General features: G+C 44.5%; 1 protein-coding gene and 1 long non-coding RNA gene across 15 annotated transcripts in view; one reads left to right on the forward strand and one right to left on the reverse strand.

Moving 5' to 3' along the window:
- LOC310703501 overlaps positions 1 to 22,999 on the forward strand; it is a 419,307-nt gene that overhangs the window by 207,799 nt on the left and 188,509 nt on the right. The window contains exon 2 of the long non-coding RNA XR_014524197.1: positions 13,814 to 13,946. This is a non-coding gene — a long non-coding RNA (uncharacterized lncRNA). The remainder of the gene's footprint in view (positions 1 to 13,813; positions 13,947 to 22,999) is intronic.
- DLGAP2 (DLG associated protein 2) overlaps positions 1 to 22,999 on the reverse strand; it is a 399,875-nt gene that overhangs the window by 7,452 nt on the left and 369,424 nt on the right. For all 14 annotated transcript variants that reach the window (XM_083495509.1, XM_083495510.1, XM_083495502.1 and 11 more), the window contains 2 exons: positions 22,370 to 22,785; positions 10,543 to 10,634 (listed from right to left, as the gene is read on the reverse strand). In XM_083495509.1, the coding sequence (XP_083351635.1) occupies positions 10,543 to 10,634; positions 22,370 to 22,785 (508 nt within the window). The remainder of the gene's footprint in view (positions 1 to 10,542; positions 10,635 to 22,369; positions 22,786 to 22,999) is intronic.

Genomic DNA, 22,999 nt, shown 5'->3' on the forward strand with positions numbered 1-22,999 from the left:
TGGATCAAAGAATAGCCAGGAAACCATGGAACTGGATTGGGGACAACTTCCATTCTAATATAATTTCAGGAGACCTAAGGCGGAACTATTAAAAAACCCTCTATCGGTGGTATTTAACGCCTTATAAATGGAACTTAATATACAAGTTAGGGTTGGATAAATGTTGGAGATGTGGATTGAACAAAGCAGATTACGTGCATATCTTTTGAAATTGTTCTCAAACAGAAATATTCTGGAACTCAGGCTAATCTCTCTTATATGTTAGTAACCTTGGAATCGAAAACATTTCTGCGTGGCTATCTAAAACACACAACCGTTGGCCAGGAAGGGGATTAGTCAAACAATAATCAGTTCCTAGAAATCAGGTTCCCCATTTTAGCTTTATGTAAACAATAGAGTGGGTGGAGTCAGGCTTCTGGCAGGCCAAATGCCACCTTGGAGGAATATGGGATCCTCCTAAATCGAGGGTCCTGGTTGCGCTCGGGACCCTTAAGCCACCCCCACGGGGTGTGTTGTTGCTAGGCATGGCCCAAGCCTTGTCTGTTGGGCCCCGGGATTGCGCTTGGCTGTTTGGGCCAATTGAGGCAGGTGACGTGATTCCGGGGTCCTATAAATGCGGCAGCGCGGTGGGGGTAGGGCACTTACTTTGCGTTGCTGAACACCCTCCCTCCCTATTTTAGGTGCTGCTGCTTTGGCCTTGCTTTGGATTGGGTCACCTGTTTCGGAACAGGGGCTGGGTATTTGGCAGACTGGCTTTAGCCACTTGGTTTTCGCCTACCCCCTTAGCAATCATCACAACTTGTAAGGTTTGGTGGCTAGGCATTGGTTTAAAGAAATGTGCGGGAGTGGAGGTGCGGCCATCACCTGCCCCTCCAGAATAGGGCATTCCGGTAAAGGAATCTGGGGGTCCTGGATCTCGTCTGAAGCCCACTTGAGGGGCTAGGGCCGTGCCAGGACCACAGGAACCCTGGGGTGAGCTTCCATCGATCTTCACCAATGTTGCTCCCTCGTTTGGTGTTTACCCTTTCAGACTGCCTGGCAGAGAGGCAGGAGTCAGTTATAGTCCCTGACCAATGCCTAGGCCAATACCGCTCAATTTGTTTTGTAATCAATAAAGTTGTGGCCTGAATTTTGCCCAAAAACTTAAACTAAAATTATGTGTCTGTTTGAAGTTACTGTATTTTTTGCACCACAACACTCACTTTTTTCCTCCTAGAAAGTAAGGGGAAATGTCTGTGCGTGTTATGGAGGGAATGCCTACGGGTGGCATGCCTACGGATTTTCCTCCTCTAAAAACTATGTGCGTGTTATGGTCAGGTGTGTGTTATAGAGCGAAAAATACTGGGGGGAAATTTACTGGGGAAGGGCTTGGGGGCCTTGGGGATGGTGGTGTCTTCTAATAGCCCTGACGCCATAGAAGTTCTAGAAAGAGCTTCCATTGACCAGGAGGAAACACTTTAAACATTTTTCAACAGACCCTTCTTGCTATTAATGATCCCATTCATAGATCCCTTCTCCTTTCCAAATGTCTCCTGTGAGCCACACACAGGGCTCTTGCTCTACCATTTATCAGACTGTGCCTTAGGGGTTTCCTGTCAAAAGCCAAGCATGTTTTGAGGAGACTTTTTGTGTTTTTCAGAATTAACTTTGCTCCTTAGGAAATCCTTAGTGGAGGAGATGGGAGTGGCTAATGCTAATTTATTTTTCATTTTACATGTAATTCAACCAATAATTTGTTAATTTTATATCTCAATGCAGCACGCGTCAAGTGCATAGTATGTGCCAGACCATTAGAAATTAGATGGAGGTTAATACCGTTTTGGTTATTGCAAATGAGATTTAATCCACTTGCAGCATTTAACAGAAGTCTGGCTGCTTGTGGCACAGTCTACCTGGCAATGGGTGGTATTTCATAGAATGCATACGCATATTTGCATTGCATATATTCTTCACTTTATCCAGGGTTATGCTTTATATAATATATATACCACCATGACTATTAGACTATACCCCACTGTGGTTTTCCATTCCACCCTAATTTAAGGGGGTGATTTTTTACTTCCTAGACAGCATCTTAAAAAGCAGAGACATCACCTTGCCAACAAAGGTCCGTATAGTGAAAGCTATGGTTTTCCCAGTAGTGATGTATGGAAGTGAGAGCTGGACCATAAAGAAGACTGATTTCTGAAGAATTGATGCTTTTGAATTATGGTGCTGGAGGAGACTCTTCAGAGTCCCATGGGCTGCAAGAAGATCAAACCTATCCATTCTTAAGGAAATCAGCCCTGAGTGCTCACTGGAAGGACAGATCCTGAAGCTGAGGCTCCAACACTTTGCCCACCTCTTGAGAGGAGAAGACTCCCTGGAAAAGACCCTGATGTTCGGAAAGATTGAGGGCACAAGGGGAAGGGGACGATAGAGGATGAGATGGTTGGACAGTGTTCTCGAAGCTACGAACATGAGTTTGACCAAACTGCAGGAGGCAGTGGAAGACAGGAGTGCCTGGCGTGCTCTGGTCCATGTGGTCACGAAGAGTCGGACACGACTAAACGACTAAGCAACAACAACAACAAGTGATTCCACTGGAAACAGTGAGTTTGCCTTCTGCATAATTGCCAATGTCGCTCTTTCGTTGAACAGCTTTTGCTTTACATTCTTTGGGCCACAAGAGGGCTGCCTCCTGCCACCGAAATGTATATATAAATTGATAATGTGCAATGCTCCACACTAATAACATCTGCCCAAAATGCATAACACTGGAGATGCTTCGTCTTGAGGCACCCTTAAATTTGATCTAATCCAGAAACTCGTCTTTCCGAAAACAACAACACAGAAATGCAGCTTGAAATAAATTGATCTACGTCCAGAGGGAAAATAGCTAACAAAAAGGGCATGGATGATGTTTCACTTCTGTATTGGTCTATAACTGCATTGCCTTGAGCTGTGATCTCATTAGAATTCAGAAGGCTAGTAACATCCATCTCTGGTAGGTACCAACATGAAGAAAAACCCCGGTTTCTGCAAAGGAGAATCTAATATGTAACTGCACACACACACACACACACACACCCTTTGTTTGTGTATATCTGACTACACTATTAAGAATAATGCACCAAATTCACTTTTGAAATCACTTAAGGCGGCACTCCTGGCCTAAACATAAATCAAATGAGAATATTGCCTATCTTGCAGTTAGGTAGGTTAAGATGAATGATTTTGCCACCGTGCAGCAATTTTAGAAATGCAATGCAATGGAATCCACAGACGACAAGATCATATCAAGGCACTATGTCTGGAATTGACTCCTAAGCTATCCCTCTTTCGGGAAGTTTAAAAAAAATATCGCTTGCAGAAGCATAACAGTCTTAGGGCGGATCTGCATCCATGTTTTTTAATGTTGCGGAAGGGTTAAGGAACGATAACGTTGGTAGACACACAACGTCCTACTTTTTACGTTCATAATGCATTATTACCTTGTCTTTTTATCGCTTAATTTTTTATTGTTTTATGCTGCTATATCGGTGAAACATTGCTCATATGTAGTGTTTAACTTTTTTTTACTGCATTCAAGCTCTAAATAGTCGTTCATTCATTCAGTATCTACTTTGAACTTCAAAAAAGGGTTTTATTCCCGGCGTAGCTTACAATTATCATTATCCATTTTTTTAAAAAAGTATGAAATAAAAAATAAATAAGTAACAGTAACAGTAACAACCCCCTGGTCCCAACTGTGTTAAAAAGTCAAGTTCTGAGAAACTAAAACTATTTTTTTTTTTAAAAAAAAAACACCCTGGAAAAATCTGTGAAATGTTTTCTTGTTGGGTGCAAAAAATAAACTACAATGCGGCTGGTAATGGCAGGTGGCAACCGCTCTTCCTCTCACCTGTGCCACTACAGTGTACACCTAGATGGAGCTGTGGTTGGGCAGGGTGTGGGAAAGGTTGAGGCTGCATAGAAGTACTGCCCAAGCCAATTTGGTACTCCCATGGGTGCATCTGTCCCCGCCGCTCATTCCACGCAAGATGCAGCAATGGCGACGATGGAAGGGCTACTCTGCATCTCCATCCCATGGCCCCTGCTGCAAGGAAGGAGCCAGGCAGACACCACTGAGGAGAGCATTCCACAGGTAGGACGCCACCATTAAAAATGACCCACCTCACCACAGGCAGCACCCAAAGGAGGGCCTACCAAAGAAGACTGGCAGATATGGGGGAAGCTAATTCCCCCATATCAGCTTGCGCACAGCTCTGAAGGGAAGTGTCAGCATTTTGAGTCGAGCCTGGAGATAGAACAGGAAGTGGGGCAGCTGCTCACTGTTGAGACTCAGCCCCAAGATTACAGGGCCGATAGGTCAATTTGTGGAAGTGTTCAACTTGGAAACTGAAATCCATTGGCCACTTGCTTTGCCCTTACTTCATCTCATGCTCATGGTGCTGTTACAAAAGCATTAGAGTGCTACCTCGGGTTACAGACGTTTCAGGTTACAGACCCCGCCATCCCAGAAATAGTACCTTGGGTTAAGAACTTTGCTTCAGGATGAGAACAGAAATTGTGCTCTGGTGGTGCAGCGGCAGCAGCAGGAGGCCCCATTAACTAAAGTGGTACCTCAAGTTAAGAACTGTTTCAGGTTAAGAACAGACCTCCAGAACGAATTAAGTTCTTAACCCGAGGTACCACTGTAGTGATGTTCAGCTGCCCTCTTAGTGAGACTAATCCCAGTTGCTCTGATTCTGTATGGCATTTCTGAAGCCAGGAAATATGAAACGTGCCAAGTCTGCAATTGATTTGTGCTCCATTCATAAAACAGTCCTCCCTCCCTCCCTCTCACAGCTACTCACCACATACCTTCCTGCGGGGGGGGGGGGGGGAGATTTGGAAGAACCTGCCACATTCTGGCAAGCTTGGTTGCTAAGGTGTGTTTCTGAGGGCCGAACTTCATGTGATGTTAATTGCATGAGAGGAGCCCTTAAGGAATGTATTTGCTGTAGTTAAGATGTAAATCAACAATCATAGCTCCCTATTTACATTTTTTTTTAAAATGTACATGAAATGCATTCACTCAGTTAACATCAAGTCTGCTTTCTCCTTGGCTCTTCTTTTCCCACTCTAGAAACTGCTGGCTTAAAAAAGAAAAAGAAAATAAAGAAAATTTTTATTTTTATTTCTGTCCTGCACCATCTGAAGAGATGCTGCTGGACTTCAGTTTCCATCACACCTGGACACACCTGGATGGGGGTCAGAGTCCAATAATATCTGGATAGACTCAGCTTCCTGACCTTGGTGTTAAGCTTCGGACCAGCAGAAAAAAGGAAAGAAAAATAGCGGTGGATGAAACAGACAAGGCCCTGTCTCTGAAAGGCCTTACAAGCAAAATACAGTGGTACCTCAGGTTAAGTACTTAATTCGTTCCGGAGGTCCGTCCTTAACCTGAAACTGTTCTTAACTTGAAGCACCACTTTAGCTAATGGGGCCTCCTGCTGCCACCGTGCCGCCGGAGCACAATTTCTGTTCTCATCCTGAAGCAAAGTTCTTAACCTGAAGCACTATTTCTGGGTTAGCGGACTCTGTAACCTGAAGTGTATGTAACCTGAGGTACCACTGTAAAACAAATAAATGGAACTAGAGGACAAGTAGCTACAGAATGCTAAAATGTGGTTGCAAGCCCAGCCGCAGAGCCCCCAACCTAACCACTGAATGGTAAATGAATGGTCATGACAACAGTCTGGGATTTAAAATGGCCACAACTTTATTGATTTCAGATGTAGGAAGCCTTGGCATATGCACTGGGCATGTATCCCCTCAGTCCCTGGGGGACTGAGGCATGACAGGGTCTATTTGGGGGAGGAACCATCGCAAAACACAGGTTTACACAAATAGCCGCCTAACGCTGAAGGAAGCTCTATGGCCCACTAGCCCTATGCACTTGGCTCTTTGGACAGAGACTTCCCTCCAGACCCCTCTCACTGGGTATCCTGTTAACGCCGCCACAGGGAACGGGGGGTGGGGTAGTCATCACTTCATGAAACCCCAATTGGATGAAAGACTATAAGATTCCGCCCAAGGCCTTCACCGCCAAAGTTGTTACTAGTGCTATGGGAAAGGCGAAACCTGCAGAGCGGGGAAAATTCCTTCCCAGCCCCGAATATGACAACTGTCACTAGACCATAGCAAAGCCCACCTAGCTGGAAAGGAATGGTTAAAGCAAATAAATGGGACTGGAGGACAAGTAGCGATGGGATGCTAAAATGTAGATCCAAGCTTCTCCATTTGACAGTTCTGAAGGATGGGTAGGTGCGACTCCCAGGTGATCTCACTGTTACAAATTAAGGATCACAACGTACTTTAAAAGCGGATGGCGTTTTGATCATCAATAAGTACTTTCAGGAAATTCCAGTGCTCCACATGCAACAAGGAACTGTGTAATAGACAGCATTATAGTAATGTTTCCGTCGGCAGTGATCAAAAGCAGCGACTCTTCTGAAAGTGTTAATGGAGGCGTCGATTACAAGGACGCCGTCTGAGAAGCGAAAGCCTTGGAATAAATATGAGCAGGGCTGGTGCTCTAATGTGGCAGGCTGAGGCGCAGGCTTCAAGTCTGGTGGATCATAAAGGGCAGCAGATTGTGCTTCCAACCCCTGACTGCTTCTACCAGGCAAGTAATCAGGCACCCGGTGCGAGGCCAAAAATTGGTGCCCCCAAATATGGATCTCCTCAATGTTGTGTCCCTTTGGCTCTGTGCCCTGTGCGGGGGAACTGCCCGCACCATCCTAAATCTGGTGCTGCTGCTATAGCCACCTCCCTGATTAGCATTCAGCCGACTGTGGCTGCTACGAAAGCAAGGGCATCCACCATAGCTGCTGCTGCTGCACATTCACCAACTCATTGACTGGGCATGTACCAATGTCTTCACTGGCATGGCAGCAGAGCCCACGTCTCCTTGCTCGGAGGACAGAGTCCTACCTCAGAGCGAGGCACTGTGGTTGAGGTGACCAGGGAGAGCGCTTGTGTTGCTGCAGCACTGCAGTGGCAGACGGCGACAAACATTTCAAAGCCTCTGCTAAACAGATAATTTAACAGTATTTTGCACCACTGCTGTGACGTGGCAGCGGCACAGGGGGTTCCTGGAGACCATCTCAGTTGCAATGAGGAAAGGACCTTTCTGCAGATTGTGACATTGAGCAGCAAAGGGTGGCCTTGGATTGGTAGAGGCCAAGGAAAAAAAGGAGGTGGAAGAAGAACAAGACAGCCCTAGGTAGGGTGTAGGAGCAGCAGGTAAGGACATAGAATCATAGAATTGTAGAATTGGAAGGGACCATGAGAGTCATCTAGTGGTCCCTCCTAACTCTACAATTCGATGATTCTATGAAGCCCCTGCAATGCATGCATGCATGAGTGAGTGAGTGAATGAATGAAACTTTATTTGCATCAGCCGTCGGCAATAGCAAAAAAAAGCATTGCGATATACACAGAACAAAACAAAAGTCAGTTATATAAAACACAGTCCTGACTCAGGAATCAAATAGTGGACCTTATTCTGATTGCCCTAGCTAGAAGTCTTGCAACCTTTGCAGCCATCTGCTGCTCTTGATCTGCCAGGAGAAACGACACTATGGCAGTGGTTGGGCGACCCGGAATGGTCAACAAAAGAGCATGAATCTTTCGCCCAATGTGGGGCTCGAACCCACAGCCCTGAGATTAAGAGTCTCCTGCTCTACTGACTGAGCTACCCCAGCTTCTCGCAAACAGGATAAGGGAAAAGGCAGCAGGGGCATGGAGGAGGAGGAGGAGGAGGAGGAAACAACAGAAACAACACGTGTCATGCAGCACAGTCTTGCATTGGCCCTACTTATAAAGTCTCCCTACTTCCTGTCTGGGACTTTAGGGCACAATTCATGAGTGTTTAAGGAACACACACAGGCAGAAAAAAGATTGAATGTCTCCAATGGTGATGCTGCCTTAGCAGATAGCACTTTAGCTTGCACAAGTTCAGGCACTGGTTTTTCTGTGTTTCCATTCTTACCCACCCCCAGAGGGCGGGGTTTTTTTGGGGGGTGGGGATTCCCTACAAAACATAATGCAATATGGCCCACAGGTAGAATAATACAATCATGGTGTTATGTACTGAAGTTCTCACCCTGGGCCAGCAGGGGGATACTGTAGATAGTTATGCAAATGAAGTATCGAAAGTGACGTTCAGTGATTGGATAGTTTTGGAAAGTTGCTACAGTAACGTTGTACTAGAGCTCTATATAAGCAGGCTGACTGAGCCCTTCAGATCAGTTCTGTTCTGGCCTCTGAATAAACAAGAGCTGTTTGAAGAATCGCTGTGTCGTCTGATATGTTCACCCACAACTTAACACATGGTCCAACAAGAATGCAGGAATCTTTCGTCCAACATGGGGCTTGAACCCACAGCCCTGAGATTAAGTATTAACTGAGCTATGCCTCAGAGCTTGAATAGGTAAGGTAGGCAGCATCAGCTAATACCTGTTCACACGTGACTTGTGTGAACAGATACACTTTCTCCTAAGGCAAAGCTGACATTAGATGTAGCCTGTAGTGTTGCATGGGATTGGGGTTCTGCCCCCTCCCCCCAATATATATAATGTGACCTTCAGAGAACTGAAAGAGTAAAGCTGCTCATTCAAGACTTTAGGGAAATGTGGGCAGTGAAAAAAAGGACCAGCATGGTCCTTAATCAGCTCACAAACCAAGGCATATGGGTGAGAAACTGCAGCTCAGAGCTCTTCCAGCCAGCATGTTTTTCAAAACACTGGTTGCTTTAACCAAGTCTCAAACAGAATGAATGCCTTGTCATGTCAGAAAAGGTTATGCTGCAAATATTGCAGAATGATTGATTAAAGTAAGACAGATTTATAGGTCACATCCTCTAATGGCAACAGAAGCGTTCATTTAATTCTCTCGTAATAGGGTAAGGATATGTAACAGGAAGCCCTGTCCTTTACCGGCAATGCATCCTGGCAGAAGTTTCCTTCACAGCTAATTTAGGTCTGTAGCAGAGAAACAGGAGTGACAGGAAAAGGTACCTCAAGGAAGAAGTGCCAGCTATCCTGGCAGGTTTTGTGCCGCAGTCCTTGCTTTGAACTACGCTGCCCAGGTTGATTCTGCTAGCCTTTTGCCTGCCACTAAGCCACTAAGCCTAGCAGCTCCTGCCAACCTAGCAGTCTGAAAGCACATCAATGTGCAAGTAGAAAAATAGGTACCACTCCGGCAGGAAGGTAAATGGCAGGAAGGTAAATGCTGTTCTGGTTGCACTAGAGTGGCTTGGTCATGCTGGCCACATGACCCAGAAAAACTGTCTGCGGACAAACGTCAGCTCCCTCGGCCAGTAAAGCGAGATGAGCGCAGCAACCCCAGAGTCTTTCGTGACTGGACTTAACTGTCAGGGGTCCTTTACCTTTAGGGCTAGTAGCAAAACAGCTCATGTGACTTGCAAGTGAGCTACCCTGCCAGGAGAAGAAAGCAACAACTTCTGCAAGCACAGTGGAACTTCACCTCCCTCTGCTTCCTCCCCTCTGTGCTCTCTGAACTTCTACAAAATCTTCTCCAGAGCAGATTTTTTTTTGGGGGGGGGGACTCTGGGCAGTTTCCAATGTATATAAAAACACAAGAAAACATTTAACATTTAAAAACTTCCTTACACATCTGCCTTACACATCTGCCTGTCTTTTAAAGGTTATATAGTTACTTATCTCCTTGGCATGGGGGGCGGTAATACCACCACCACCATTATTACTACTACTAATAATAAATTTTTATTTATACCCTGCCTTCCCTGGCCAGAGCTGGGCTCAGGGCAGCTAACACCAGTAAAATTACAATAAAAACATAATAGGGGAAAAAAGGGGGGGACCAATTTAAAATATGGGTTAAAATACAATTTAAAATGCAGCCTCATTTTAATAGTAGCCCATAGATCAAAACCATAAAGGGAGGGAAACATAAAGGTCAGACTGAGTCCAAACCAAAGACCAGGTGGAACAGCTCTGTCTTGTAGGCCCTGCAGAAAGATGTCAAGTCCCGCAGGGCCCTAGTCTCTTGTGACAGAGCGTTCTACCAAGTTGGGGCCAGTACTGAAAAGGCCCTGGCCCTAGTTGAGACCAATCTAACCACCTTGCGACTTGCGACCTCCAAAGTGTTGTTATTTGTGGACCTTAAGGTCCTCCGCGGGGCATACCAGGAGAGGCGGTCCCGTAGGTATGCGAGTCCTAGGCCGCATAACTCCATACCCTCCAACATTTCTCCCATGAAAATAGGGACACTTGGAGGGTCTGTGCTTGAAGCACTTGTTTCAAACGCATCATGATTTAATTGCATACAACTCTTTCTTCCGGGATTTTGTGTGTATGTCTCTCAAGCGACAAGCCGGGTGTCCTTGGAGGAATAAAACTTTCAAAAGCGCATTGTGAAATATTAACTTGGGGAGATACTCCACCTATGGCTTAAGAAGATGATAACAGACAAGGTAGAAGAGGAAGGAGAGTCACATCTGCTGAGCAATGTTGAAGAATGTCGACTTACCAGATTCTGTTGACATAGCCAATAGAATTGCTGGAATTTCTGAGACATGAGGAGCTGAGCACTTCCCACGGCGCTCCGGATCTTACCTAGAACTGAAGAGGCAAGGTGGTTGCCGTTAGTATGGGTTTGAAGCAAAAACAAAACAAAACAAGGCACCAATACTTTTGTTTTAACAAAAATGTTAAGCTGGAAAATCCTGTCATTGAGAACTTTTCTTCTTAAACCCTGTTCAAGGAAGATAGAAACCCAGAGGTCCTATTGTAACTGTTGCATTTATTTTGTCAAAATCTTAAAGAGGAATTGCCCTGGGGATGGTGGGGCAGGGGGAAGGAAATGAAATTATTTTCTCCATTGGTAAAAAATGTAGCAAAATCACACTTGCAAGGTTGGGTAGGGTTGTTGTTTTTTTTTTTTTTTTGCTAGATATTGGTTTGATTTTTGCACTAGGTGAATTGCTATCCTTTGCTCACTCATCTGTTTACAGAGGATCCACAGGCAGTGGCAGCTGATGCCCAATGGACTTGGTGGGACTGCTAGGAGGTCACAGAGGCATGGCGAATGAGAAGTCACAGAGGTCTGGCCAAGTTCTTCTGGTTATCCCCCTTGCAAAGATACACTTAAGCATCACAGTTGCTTATTTGCTGGGAGAAGAGTGAGTGTGGGTGTTCACATGTTCTAGTTCTCTCCCGCCTTCCACCTTTGCAAATAAACAGTGTACACTGATATAGTGGTACCTCGGGTTACATACGCTTCTGGTTACATACGCTTCAGGTTACAGACTCCGCTAACCCAGAAATAGTACCTCGGGTTAAGAACTTTGCTTCAGGATGAAAACAGAAATCGTGCAGCAGCAGCACAGTGGCAGCAGGAGGTCCCATTAGCTAAAGTGGTGCTTCAAGTTAAGAACGGTTTCAGGTTAAGAACAGACCTCCGGAACGAATTAAGTACTTAACCTGAGGTACCACTGTACTTTTCAGTTTCAACAGTACTTAGCACCTACTTTGGTTCAGAAGAGGGTCACTGCTGCCCCCATTTCTGAATTGGGTTCATGGCGCAATAATGGTTCACCACTCAGAAGTAAGCCCCACTCAACTGCAATGGAGATTCTTCCCACATAGGACTGTTAACAAGGGAGCCCATAACTGACATGCTTAATTGGCATTGTAATTAGCTAAGAAGTTGCAAGATGTCCCATTAATAAGGATGAAGGGTGAGATCCAACGGCACTTTCCACATTTACAAATTATAATGCTATAGTTGCTGCCTGATCTGATGTTTTTAAGAGTGAATTTGTAGCTGATTGCACCTTTGGTCAAATGCTACTATTATGAAGAGAGTGAATTCAGGGTTTACATTTCCACACTAATGGCAGGTTCTGGCCAAACTCGAAGTGCTGGTTTTGACCTGCAAAAGCCTTAAACGGCTCAGGACTGCAACACCTCAAGGACTGCCTCTCTCCATATGAACCTGATCTGACCCTGAGATCATCCTCTGAGGCCCATCTTTGTGTGTCTCCTCCATGAGACGTCTGGAGGGTAGCAATATGAGAACAGGTTATGAGCATGCAGGGATAGCCATTAAAATTTTTATTTATTTATTAATTAATTGGTTGCCTGGTATTCCAGAATTCTGATTTTGTGGGAGTAAAGATTGGAAGAGGAGCTATGTGTCTGCCTGAGGTATGAGGAACATGGTTACAGTGAGGAAATTTTGTCTGCAGCTAATGGTTGCTGCTATGAGCTTATATCTCTCTCTTCTGAACTGAGCTCGTAAACTGGCGGCTCTCACTGGTTGGAGCAAAGTGACACAAAACAGATGACTCCCAAACCACACCTACCGACCCACTAGCCACACAAACGGAAATACTGTGGAGCCATTTCAGATCTTTCACAAGAGTTGGATCTTTTGAAATCGTAGAATCAGTGGGGTTTTGAGTATAGTGTTCCAATGAATACCCACTGAATAATGATGGTGTTATGTGGCAGCATGCACACACAAATTAAGAAAAACAGCAACTATGCCACTATAAATTTTAAGTGTACAAAGGTTCTCAGAGGTGATCCACTGAAATCACTAACACTGGATCTCACCCTAACTTACAACATGCTCAGCAAAGAAAATAAGCTTCATTTTTTGGGTTCTTTATTAGAAATGATTACACTCTGTTCTGGAATCCAAGGTGAATTTCGAAAACTCAGCACATGTTTTTGCATGTGCAAGTCAGTTGTTGCTAAGTGCCCTTGAAATAAATGAGACTTATAAAGTATGAATAGCTCCCATTACATTGTTCTTAACATTACTTGGAATGCGAATCCCACTGTTTTCAGTAGAGCTTACTCCCAAGTAAGTGTGTGTAAGATTTTTAAGCCATGACTAACGTTTGCTGGATTTTGCCTACATGGTGTGAGTTTCCTTATGGAAATGGCAGAATACATACAGGTCTCACATATGTGAACGAATAAATACATGTATTTAAGAAGTGGCTGATAGACAAACTTGCTGAATCCTAACACTCTGAATTTGGGTTGGTTCATTGCTTATTTCAACTCAACAATGTTGATACAGGGAAAGGCTGCTTCATTTGTGAGGACTTACACGCTCAGCCATTTACCCTTGCTTAAGTTCATTAACTTGACATGTGTAGGATTGCAGCCATAGTCACCAATGTTTTGGTTTTTTTAATTAAAATATTGCTCAGTGAAATGTGTTAGCATTTGACCCAGCTTAATGAACAGAATGAGGAGATATTAGCTGAAGGGGAAGGAAATGGAAGAAGAGGATGGAAGGGAAGGTGCTAAAATAGCAGATGGATTATTATAACACATATTGCTATTGCTATTGCTTTTTTTTTTTTTTTTTTGGTTACTTAAAGCTGTTGAGTTAAATAAATATCCCCAATCATTAAGGGACATTGATTTCTGCTTTCTTGTGTGTAAACATAGTTTATTCTGGTTTCCAGGGAGCCTCGTCCTGAAAACACAGGACGAGCTTAAAGCAAGCATTATAAACATGTCAGGCGCATTGAAAGTTTAAGGAGAGCTAATCCAGTCAACAGAGGTATCTCTCTCTCTCTCTGTTTTGAATAAAACACAGACATCGGTCCCTTCAAGTACACTAGGAACTTTACCATAGCTGTCAACCATCCCTTATTTGACGGGAAACTCCCTTATCCCAGTGCCGTTTCCCGCTGCTGTCCCTTATTGATGCTGTCCCTTAAATTTCCTGGGTTTCATGCTCGCCTGGCTCGGGAGGTAAGAAGAAGAAGAAGAAGAAGAAGAGTTTGGATTTGATATCGCGCCTTTCACTCCCCTTCAGGAGTCTCAAAGCGGCTAACAATCTCCTTTCCCTTCCTCCCCCACAACAAACACTCTGTGAGGTGAGTGGGGCTGAGAGACTTCAAAGGAGTGTGACTGGCCCAAGGTCACCCAGCAGCTGCATGTGGAGGAGTGGAGACGCGAACCCGGTTACCCAGACTATGTGACTACCGCTCTTAACCACTACACCACACTGGTAAGCAGTGGCTCGGGGTCCTCCGCCACGTGAGAGAGAGAGTGCTGGTGCCGTCGTCCTGGCACAAGGAGTTCCATCGGCCCTTCCCCGCCCGAGAGAGGGGGGGAGGGAGAGAGACTCTCACCCACGCTGCCCGCGAGCCTGGAGGCGGCAGCGGTGGTGGCAGCTGAGGAGGCGGCCTGAGGGAGGAGGAAGAGGAGGGGATAGGGAGGGGTGCAGAAGGGCAGCACTTCAGCGGTAGCCGCTACGCCACAACCGCCTCATGCCGGATTGACAGCATCTGTCAGTCCTACCAATGTATGTATCTCTTTACAATAGCAAAATCCCTTATTTTGGCTGCTGATCCCTTATTTTCGAGGCTGCTGGTCCCTTATTTTCAAATCTGTAAGTTGACAGCTATGAACTTTACTATCAGGAATTATCATGCCTGGGTCATGACAATCTGCCACAAATAGTCCATTTCATTGATTCTCTCCCCTCTACGCAATTACTATGGCACCAAGTGGGAAGAAGCCCATTATCCATATTCCCAGTACATCCCTTTGGCTGTCCCTGCAGCCATCTCCCCATGTATTGGGGGTTGAATGTATGCAATGGGGGTTCTCCTCTACTTGAGTAGGCTCCAAGTGTGACACAGAACCCTGATTTTTCAAGCTATTATTTGCTGCTGCTTCTTCTTCTTTTGCTAATGCTTCAAGCAGTGGTGGAGCTGCAAAGGAGCCCAGTGGCATTTCGATTAGCCACAGAACGATCCAATAGGAATGAGTCTATAGCATGATTCTGGGGGGCAAATGATGCCTGCTCGCACTGACCAGTAGGGAAGGAATTCAGTCCAGTTCACATTTACGGGCAAATGTACTGAATTCATACTTTCCGAGACAATTCAAGAATCAAAATACAGTCATCCCTTGATCTGAATTTTGCAATGTGGTTCTACATCCAAGTAATGTGCACAGGAGAACTGTGAATAATAATTCATATGTTGGTGAAAATAAGTGCACAAAATGCATTTTGTTAGGGGGAATTGATTTGTAAAAGGTGCACATGCATCAAAATTGCAAACAGAGGTGTTTATGTTAGCAGACCTGCATGCTGAAATGCTGCTGAATTATCAGAAGGATTTGGCAATTTTGTTTTAAATCACACATAGATGTGGAAATGTGAGCAACTGAATGTAGGAGTGAAAAAAATGGAAGGAAAACGACATTGATTAATTTGGACATGCCTACGAGCCAGTGAGGGCAACTATCTCTCTCCCTGGGAACAATTGAACGTCATGACATAGGATGCCTTAGCAGAACACAAAAAATGAACTACCGTTCACTGTGACTGTGCAGCAGCTACACTCCTCCCTGGTCTACTTTTACTCCTGCGCCACACTTTGCAGGTTGTCTGACCCCAGGCTTGTGGCTAAGCTCTCTCCTTGCAAACCACAAACTCAAGCCAAGAGCAAACTGTACACTATGAACCAGACCATACAAAGTAGGCCCCAAAGTTGAACCAATGAAATTCATCACAACAGATTACATGGGTACACATAACTGGACACACCGCAAAGTGGCAGTTATATTTTAGGTTGGCAGCTGGAAAGAATGGCGCGGCAGTTGGAAAGGATAGTGGAGTCAGATCAAAGGATTATTTTTCTTTACTGGTATTATGAATGAAGAGAACTTGACTCAAGAACAAAGAAAGTGGATTCTCACACAGTAGACCTACTTTTGGGCCACCCTGAAGCGTTGTTTCCATTAGGATGTTCCAAGGGAAACACCTGAGGGCCGCCTTGACTGCAACTCTGCCACTGCGTCATGTGCCAGCAAACTTCTTTTTTCTTTTTAAAAATGGGGAGTGGGGAAAGGCCCAAACCCTCTGCTAAGAGTAAAGGTAAAGGGACCCCTGACCATTAGGTCCAGTTGCTGACGACTCTGGAGTTGCGGCGCTCATCTCGCTTTATTGGCCGAGGGAGCCGGCATACAGCTTCTGGGTCATGTGGCCAGCATGACTAAGCCGCTTCTGGCGATCCAGAGCAGCGCACGAAAATGCAGTTTACCTTCCCACTGGAGCGGTACCTATTTATCTACTTGCACTTTGTGCTTTCGAACTGCTAGGTGGGCAGGAGCTGGGACCGAGCAACAGGAGCTCACCCCGTTGTGGGGATTCGAACCGCCGATCTTCTGATCGGCAAGCCCTAGGCTCTGTGGTTTAACCCACAGCTCCACCCGCATCCCTCATAAACCTTCTGCTACCTCATATTAAATAATGATGAGTTTCCACATAAAAAGATAATGGATGCTAGACGACTGCTAAAGATCGCCCCAGTCTTTGGGGTGCCTTTTCAATCTGCCCTCATAAATCAACAATGAAAGTCTGGGATGAATAGTCCATGCCATCTTTTGTTGCAGCAGGCATTTTGAATTGTACCTGGAGTTCAGGGGTGGGGAGTGGAGCTACTTGAAAACTGGTCAGATATGCTCTGAGCGGCCAGTTTTAGTCAGCCATCAATCTTGTTGCTGCATCTCGAGAGTAATGGGAACCTCAGTGACTTCAGTTGGATGGGAGCGAGTTCCAATCAAGGTATAAATGGACTGTGGATTTTGTTGCATGGGAGGGTCATATTGGCAGAAGTAGAGCACACTGAGACCAGCTGAGAATGCCCATTTTAAAATGAGCTAAGCACTGATGTTAGCTGATGGCACTGATGTTAGCTCTTCACATTTCAGAGACTGGTTAAAGTGACAGGGCAGAGGAGGGAACAAACTGAAATCTATATCTAAGTCTTGCAGGCCGCTTTTTAAATTTAACTTTGAGTGATTCCTTGTCTGTTCAAGCAATAGAGACACTACCTGGGTAACAAATGGCTCACAGAATGAATCAAGCAGAGGCTTGACAACCATATGTCAGGAGTGCTCTGATGGTGTTTCCTGCTTGGCAGGGGGTTGGACTCGATGGCCCTTGTGGTCTCTTCCAGCTCTATGATTCTATGATCTTGCTGTATGCCTAGGATGCTTGAGGAATTGGATTTCTCTGAATTCTGATAGAACTGACCTGCTGTAAAATGTGCAGATTGAAATGGATGGTATCCAATGTTACTCATATTCAGAGTAGATCCATTTAAATCAATGAACTTTAGTAACTCAAGCCCGTTTATTTCAATGGGTTTAATCTGAGTTTGACCGTATTGGATATCACACAATGTAATCATTCTTCAAATTTTGTATTTCTCCAAATTTCGCGATACAGTTCTCAACTCTAAAAACAAAAGTACCAAAATGCATTAAAATGTGTATTTTAGGATAAAATACATGTAGAAATGTATATAGTGAGATAAACTATGGTGCTAAACAGAATTCTGACATTTTAGCTTTATGTTCTAATTGATTTTCTGTTATTGTTTTCTAAAGTATCTCCATTGTAGAAGTGGGTTCTTAAGATATATTTGATTTAAATTCCCTGATGGATATGACTAATTTAAAAAGAGAATTTATTTTAAAAATCTCCTTTAGTAAAGTAAAATCACACACACACACACACACACACACACACAGAGAGAGAAAATCCTGCCTCAGTTTTATTGATAGCTATCATAAAGATATGTATTGGTCAGGGTTTTCAATTCCAGACCACACATTTTCGGTTTAGCTCAATTAGAAAAGTGAATGGCCAAACAACTTATAGAGTGCACTTTGCAAAGTGTGCAGTGTGCTTCTACCCTTTCTATCACAGAAGCACATCAGGTGCCTTCAGAGGGCCCCAGATTATGGGTGCCCAGTGGTGTGCGACATGATGTGATGTCACATTGTGTCGTAATGACATGATGCCATATCCCGCGTGCCCTAGCGGTGTCTGGGGACCCCGAAAGTAGCATCCGAGTCCCCAAAAAGCCTCAGACGTGACTTCTGGTGCTATGTGAGGCACCGGAGGCCTCAGAAACCATTTCTGAGGCCTCGCAAGGCCTTGGACACCATTGGGGGGCATTGGAGGCCTCCACGGTGTGGGTGCCGAGCACCCACAATTTTTTTGTGGGTGCTCAAGCCCCCAGGGCCCCCTATAGTTGGGGCCAGTGGGTGCCTTATTCCTGACCCAACTGCACTCCTGCTTCTTGATGCTGCTTAAGAAGGCCATATTCCCCAGAGCCTGTTCTGTCTGTTTGTTTATAGGGGGAAATTAAGGTAATCTATATTCCGCCATGCTATTGCTATAGACCAGAAGAAAGGTGGGCACAAGAAAGGTAGGTAGGATTGTGCCCACTAGTTCCACTCCCAACCTGTGGAGTTAGGCATACATACAACTGTTCACCCAGACTTCTCAGTCACACAAGGGCTCCATTCAGGCCTTCAAGAACCAAGCTAGAATCACAACCTTTGCCCTTTCTGCCTGTGCTTGCAGTATACATCGTGTCATGTGAACGGGGCCAAAATGACTGTTAAAAATAGTCATGAAGTTATCTGTCCCTATTATCCATGCTAGCCACTGAAAGTTCTCTAAGCAGTATGTCCCTGGTTTTCAGCCACCCAGGGACAAAGAGCAAATGGTGGCCTGTAAATTTACCAGAGGCATCTGGCTACTCATTACCAGGTGCAAAAAGTGTACTAGGGCCAAATGTGTTCTTTGGTCTGATCTAGCAAAGTATGACCTGAGATTGCTGGCTTATACGTATGAATTGTTTCTGCTCTGAGGTGGCCACTGGCTCTGCTTGGCACACCCTATTTGGAAACCCAGACATTGTAAGCAAAACCCCCTAAGATTTATCCTCTAACCTGCCAGTCAAACTTGATGCCTCCCTTTGCTGTCTCCTGCAGGCATTTATGGTGGGGCAATCAGAGAAGAAGAAGAAGAAGAAGAAGAAGAAGAAGAAGAAGAAGAAGAAGAGTAGCAGCAGCAGCATCAGAGTTTGGATTTGATATCCCACTTTATCACTACCGAAAGGAGTCTCAAAGCGGCTCACATTCTCCTTTCCCTTCCTCCCCCACAATAAACACTCTGTGAGGTGACAGATAGGTAGCCGTGTTGGTCTGCCATAGTCAAAATAAAAAATTCCTTCCAGTAGCACCTTAAAGACCAACTAAGTTAGTTCTTGGTATGAGCTTTCATGTGCATGCACACTTCTTCAGATACCTGAAGAAGTGTGGTACCTGAAGAAGTGTGCATGCACACGAAAGCTCATACCAAGAACTAACTTAGTTGGTCTTTAAGGTGCTACTGGAAGGAATTTTTTATTTTGTCTGTGAGGTGAGTGGGGCTGAGAGACTTCAGAGAAGTGTGACTGGTCCAAGGTCACCCAGCAGCTGCATGTGGAGGAGCGGAGACGCGAACCCGGTTCCCCAGATTACGAGTCCACCGCTCTTAACCACTACACCACACTGGCTCTCCAGAGGCAGTGTCTTGGAAGTGGGGGAACTGGGAAGACTGTTTTGTCCTCCTCCCTTCTATCAGGTTGATTATTCTGTCCACAGCAAAAGCTGCCTTGCATGTCCAACTACCCAGGGAATCAGAAGCAAAAACTACAGCCCAAATGAGTTAGACCATGAGGCAGTATACCTGTGAGGCAAACTCCTAGGGTCTGTTTTCAATGGCTTTGCAAACTCCTTGAAGCAGCACATTCACAACCAAAAGAAGATTGACTATGCTGCGGGTGTATAATATCTGGTGTTGCCTGGACATGAGTGGAGCTTTAGAATCTCACTGCCACTGTGTTTGCTCAAATCTGCATTCACAGGAAGCAGCCTTGCCTTTCAAACCGCATGTCTACTTTGGCTAAACCTTTATTGGTAGGCATAAATCACAGAAGATAAACAGCATAAACGTATTATGCCATCAATATCGTCTGGTTATATCTTGGAGAAGATCTACTCAGGCTACATTAATATACAGAGATGGACAAGCACTGACACGTTAAATATACAGACTTTCCTGTAAAGCCTACTGGAAGCAGTATTTCACCATAGAAAATAGTAGCACCTGAACGGTTGCCTTGAGCCAAAATGACTTGCTCTCATCAAGGAGTGTTCATGTCATGTATGTCGATCAAGATGCATTTCAAGCTGTGACAAATCCCAGAGTCTGTCACAGCAAAGGACAATAAAGAGACCACAATAAATCTGTTAGCCTTTAAGGTGCCACAGGACTCTTTGTTATTTCAGGCTGCGATATCACGACGCCCTCCTGAGTGTGTGCTTATCAACCCATGAAGGCGCAAAAGTGTCAGATGGTATGTGATGAAAAACCAGGAGAAAAGAGCTTTTCACCGGGAAGATTCAAACAAGCCCCAAAGCAAGCGTAACTCTTTCTCCACACATATCTGTCCTCCATTTCCTTTAAGAAGGAAGCCCCATGGGAAACAAGTAAGTATGCAAAAGCTTGAACTGCAAAAGGGAATTATTTGGTTATACTGTTACATGCCATGGCTGTTGGTGACCATTGGGGTTAAAGGCAGGGAAACCAACCTACATTGCAGTGGGAAGGCAAACAGCATTTCCATGCGCTCTGGTACTTGTCACAGTGTCCTGTTGAGCCAGAAGTGGTTTAGTCATGCTGGCCACATGACCTGGAAAGCTATCTGTGGACAAACACCAGCTCCCTCAGCCTGAAGCAACCCCATAGTCGCCTTTGACTGGACTTAACCGTCCAGGGGTCCTTTACCTTTACCTTACATACATTATGCGATTCCTGGTGTCATTTTACAGGGGATGAGTGGCGGTGAACAAGTCTGTTTGAAGTAACCCCTCCATCCTTCCCCACACCAATGCTGTGTCCCAACACAGGACACAATCCGGCTTCATTTCGAAAGAGGCACCCCCTACCCCTACCAGTTGGTTTTTTAAAATAATAATAATAATAATAATAATAATAATAATAATAATAATAATAATAATAATAAAGTGTTACTCTTGTTACACAGCGTCAGGAAGCGTTTCCTTGCTGTTTCCAAAATAAAATGCTTTTTTACCATTGGTGGCAATATTCTGTGGACCCCTGTTGTCAACCGAATAAAAGACAATAGGTGGTAATAGATTGTAAACAAAGAGGCATAGAGTGCTGAGCTCGGTAATATAATGCAGTCTGCAAAGCAATTCCCCTTCTTCCTGCTGAGGATGGATGCCTTGATCATCACTGGAAATGCCCCGTAAACCCAAGCATGGCATCTACTGCTTATATAATGTGATTTGTTTCATATCTTTTATGAACAGAATCAGTGCCACACTAAGATTGCTTAAGCCCATAGCAATGCAACAGGTGAGGCTGGGCTATTGAGACACCTTCCCAACACTGGAGTCCTTGCTGCTTACCTGGATGGGGATAGGATAGGGCCTGGCAGTGGAAGAGGGGTGCACGGGCACACTGGCAGGGTCATGGGATTGGCTGCACCAATATGCCTATGTGGCCCCCACATTGCCGCCACCCTGCCCCACCCTAGCCACCCTAGCAGGTAAGCAGTCAGGAGGGTGGCTCAACAGCTTGGTCCCACCAGTTGCACTGCTATGGGGTTCAAGCAATCATAGTGTGGCACCAATGATGCTTGTGAAAATATGGAACAAATCACACTGGGTGGACAATATTTATACTGAATCATGATTACCATCCAAAGTGGAAACACAGAATAAGCCCTCAAAAGATTCTGAACTTTGGACATGGGAATTTAAAAATGCAATGCAGTTGGGATTTCTTTCTTTTCTCTTCCCTGTATCTGAACATAACATAACATAACATAACATAACATAACATAACATAACATAACATAACATAACATAACATAACATAACATAACATAACATAACATAACATAACAACAACAATAGTATAATATAACTTTTAAAAAGTTAGCTGCTACACCAGTGATGTAAAGTTACAGAAAATTCTGAGAATTCATGGGCCATGTTCTGTTTCTTCCTTTCCTTCAAATTTCAAGAAATTGTATTTTATGTTTCTGTGGGATTAAATGTGAATTCTCCTTCATATTTGGAAATCACAGACTACGGGGAATACATGTGTGTGAGCTTTTCTATGTAGATAACTCAATAGGTTTTAACTTCTATAGTCCCAGGAGACATATAACATATAGAAGCAAAATCCCAAAGGTGTATCATACGCAGTGCAAATAATCAAGAGGTCAGCATGCTATCCAACAACAACTTTCCTTAGAAACTTCTCCCTTTTACTACTACTACTACAAAATAAAGTTATAGGTCTTTGATTTAAGAAGAAGGGTTGGGTTTTATCAGATTTACCCGAGTGATCACAGCAAAAATATAAACATTAAAGAAGCACTAGACAGTTTCAGAAGTACCCTAAAAGAAAATGCAAAATATGGCTATGGTCTTACTTTCTTCAGAAAGATCGTTTTCTTCCGCTTCTCTCTCCATCTCTTTACACCATCCTTCCATCCTCTTGGTCTCAGTATGTAGCAACTTCATAAACCAAGAGCCATCTCGTCGACATGGAGACATCCGCCCTGTTTCAACTGTCTCAATGGCTGGTTCCAACCAAGGTTCAGGTGGTGGGAGATTGGAGGTGTCTACTTGGGTCCTATAATCTTCTCTGTAACTAAACAGCCCCTGTGTCCGTACAGTTCTTACCGCACCATATTGAGTAGGGGTGCTGGGTTCTGAATGCCGCTGGAAAGAGCCACCAAACTGAAGTCCCTTGTCCTCCATTGTTATGTGTCCTGGAAAGCCTTCGAGTTCCAGGTCAGCCTGAACCGCTGTTGTTACACTATTTGAGCGCTTAAACCGCCCATGCCTGGAGAGGAACAGAAAACAGCACACAAATCCACATATTGCCCAAAAATACATATATATATATATTTGCCTGATAAAATCACAATATCTCAACTCTGCAGCCATTCAGAATCTTTTATCATTAATGTTCAGAAATATTAATAAAAAACAAACATGGTTATTTGAATGAAGCAAGTGAATGAAGCCTACTTTACATAGGACACAATGGGACTATT

Source organism: Podarcis liolepis, assembly GCF_965112155.1.
Source record: "Podarcis liolepis genome assembly, chromosome: 3".
NCBI classification, from domain to species: Eukaryota; Metazoa; Chordata; class Lepidosauria; order Squamata; family Lacertidae; genus Podarcis; species Podarcis liolepis.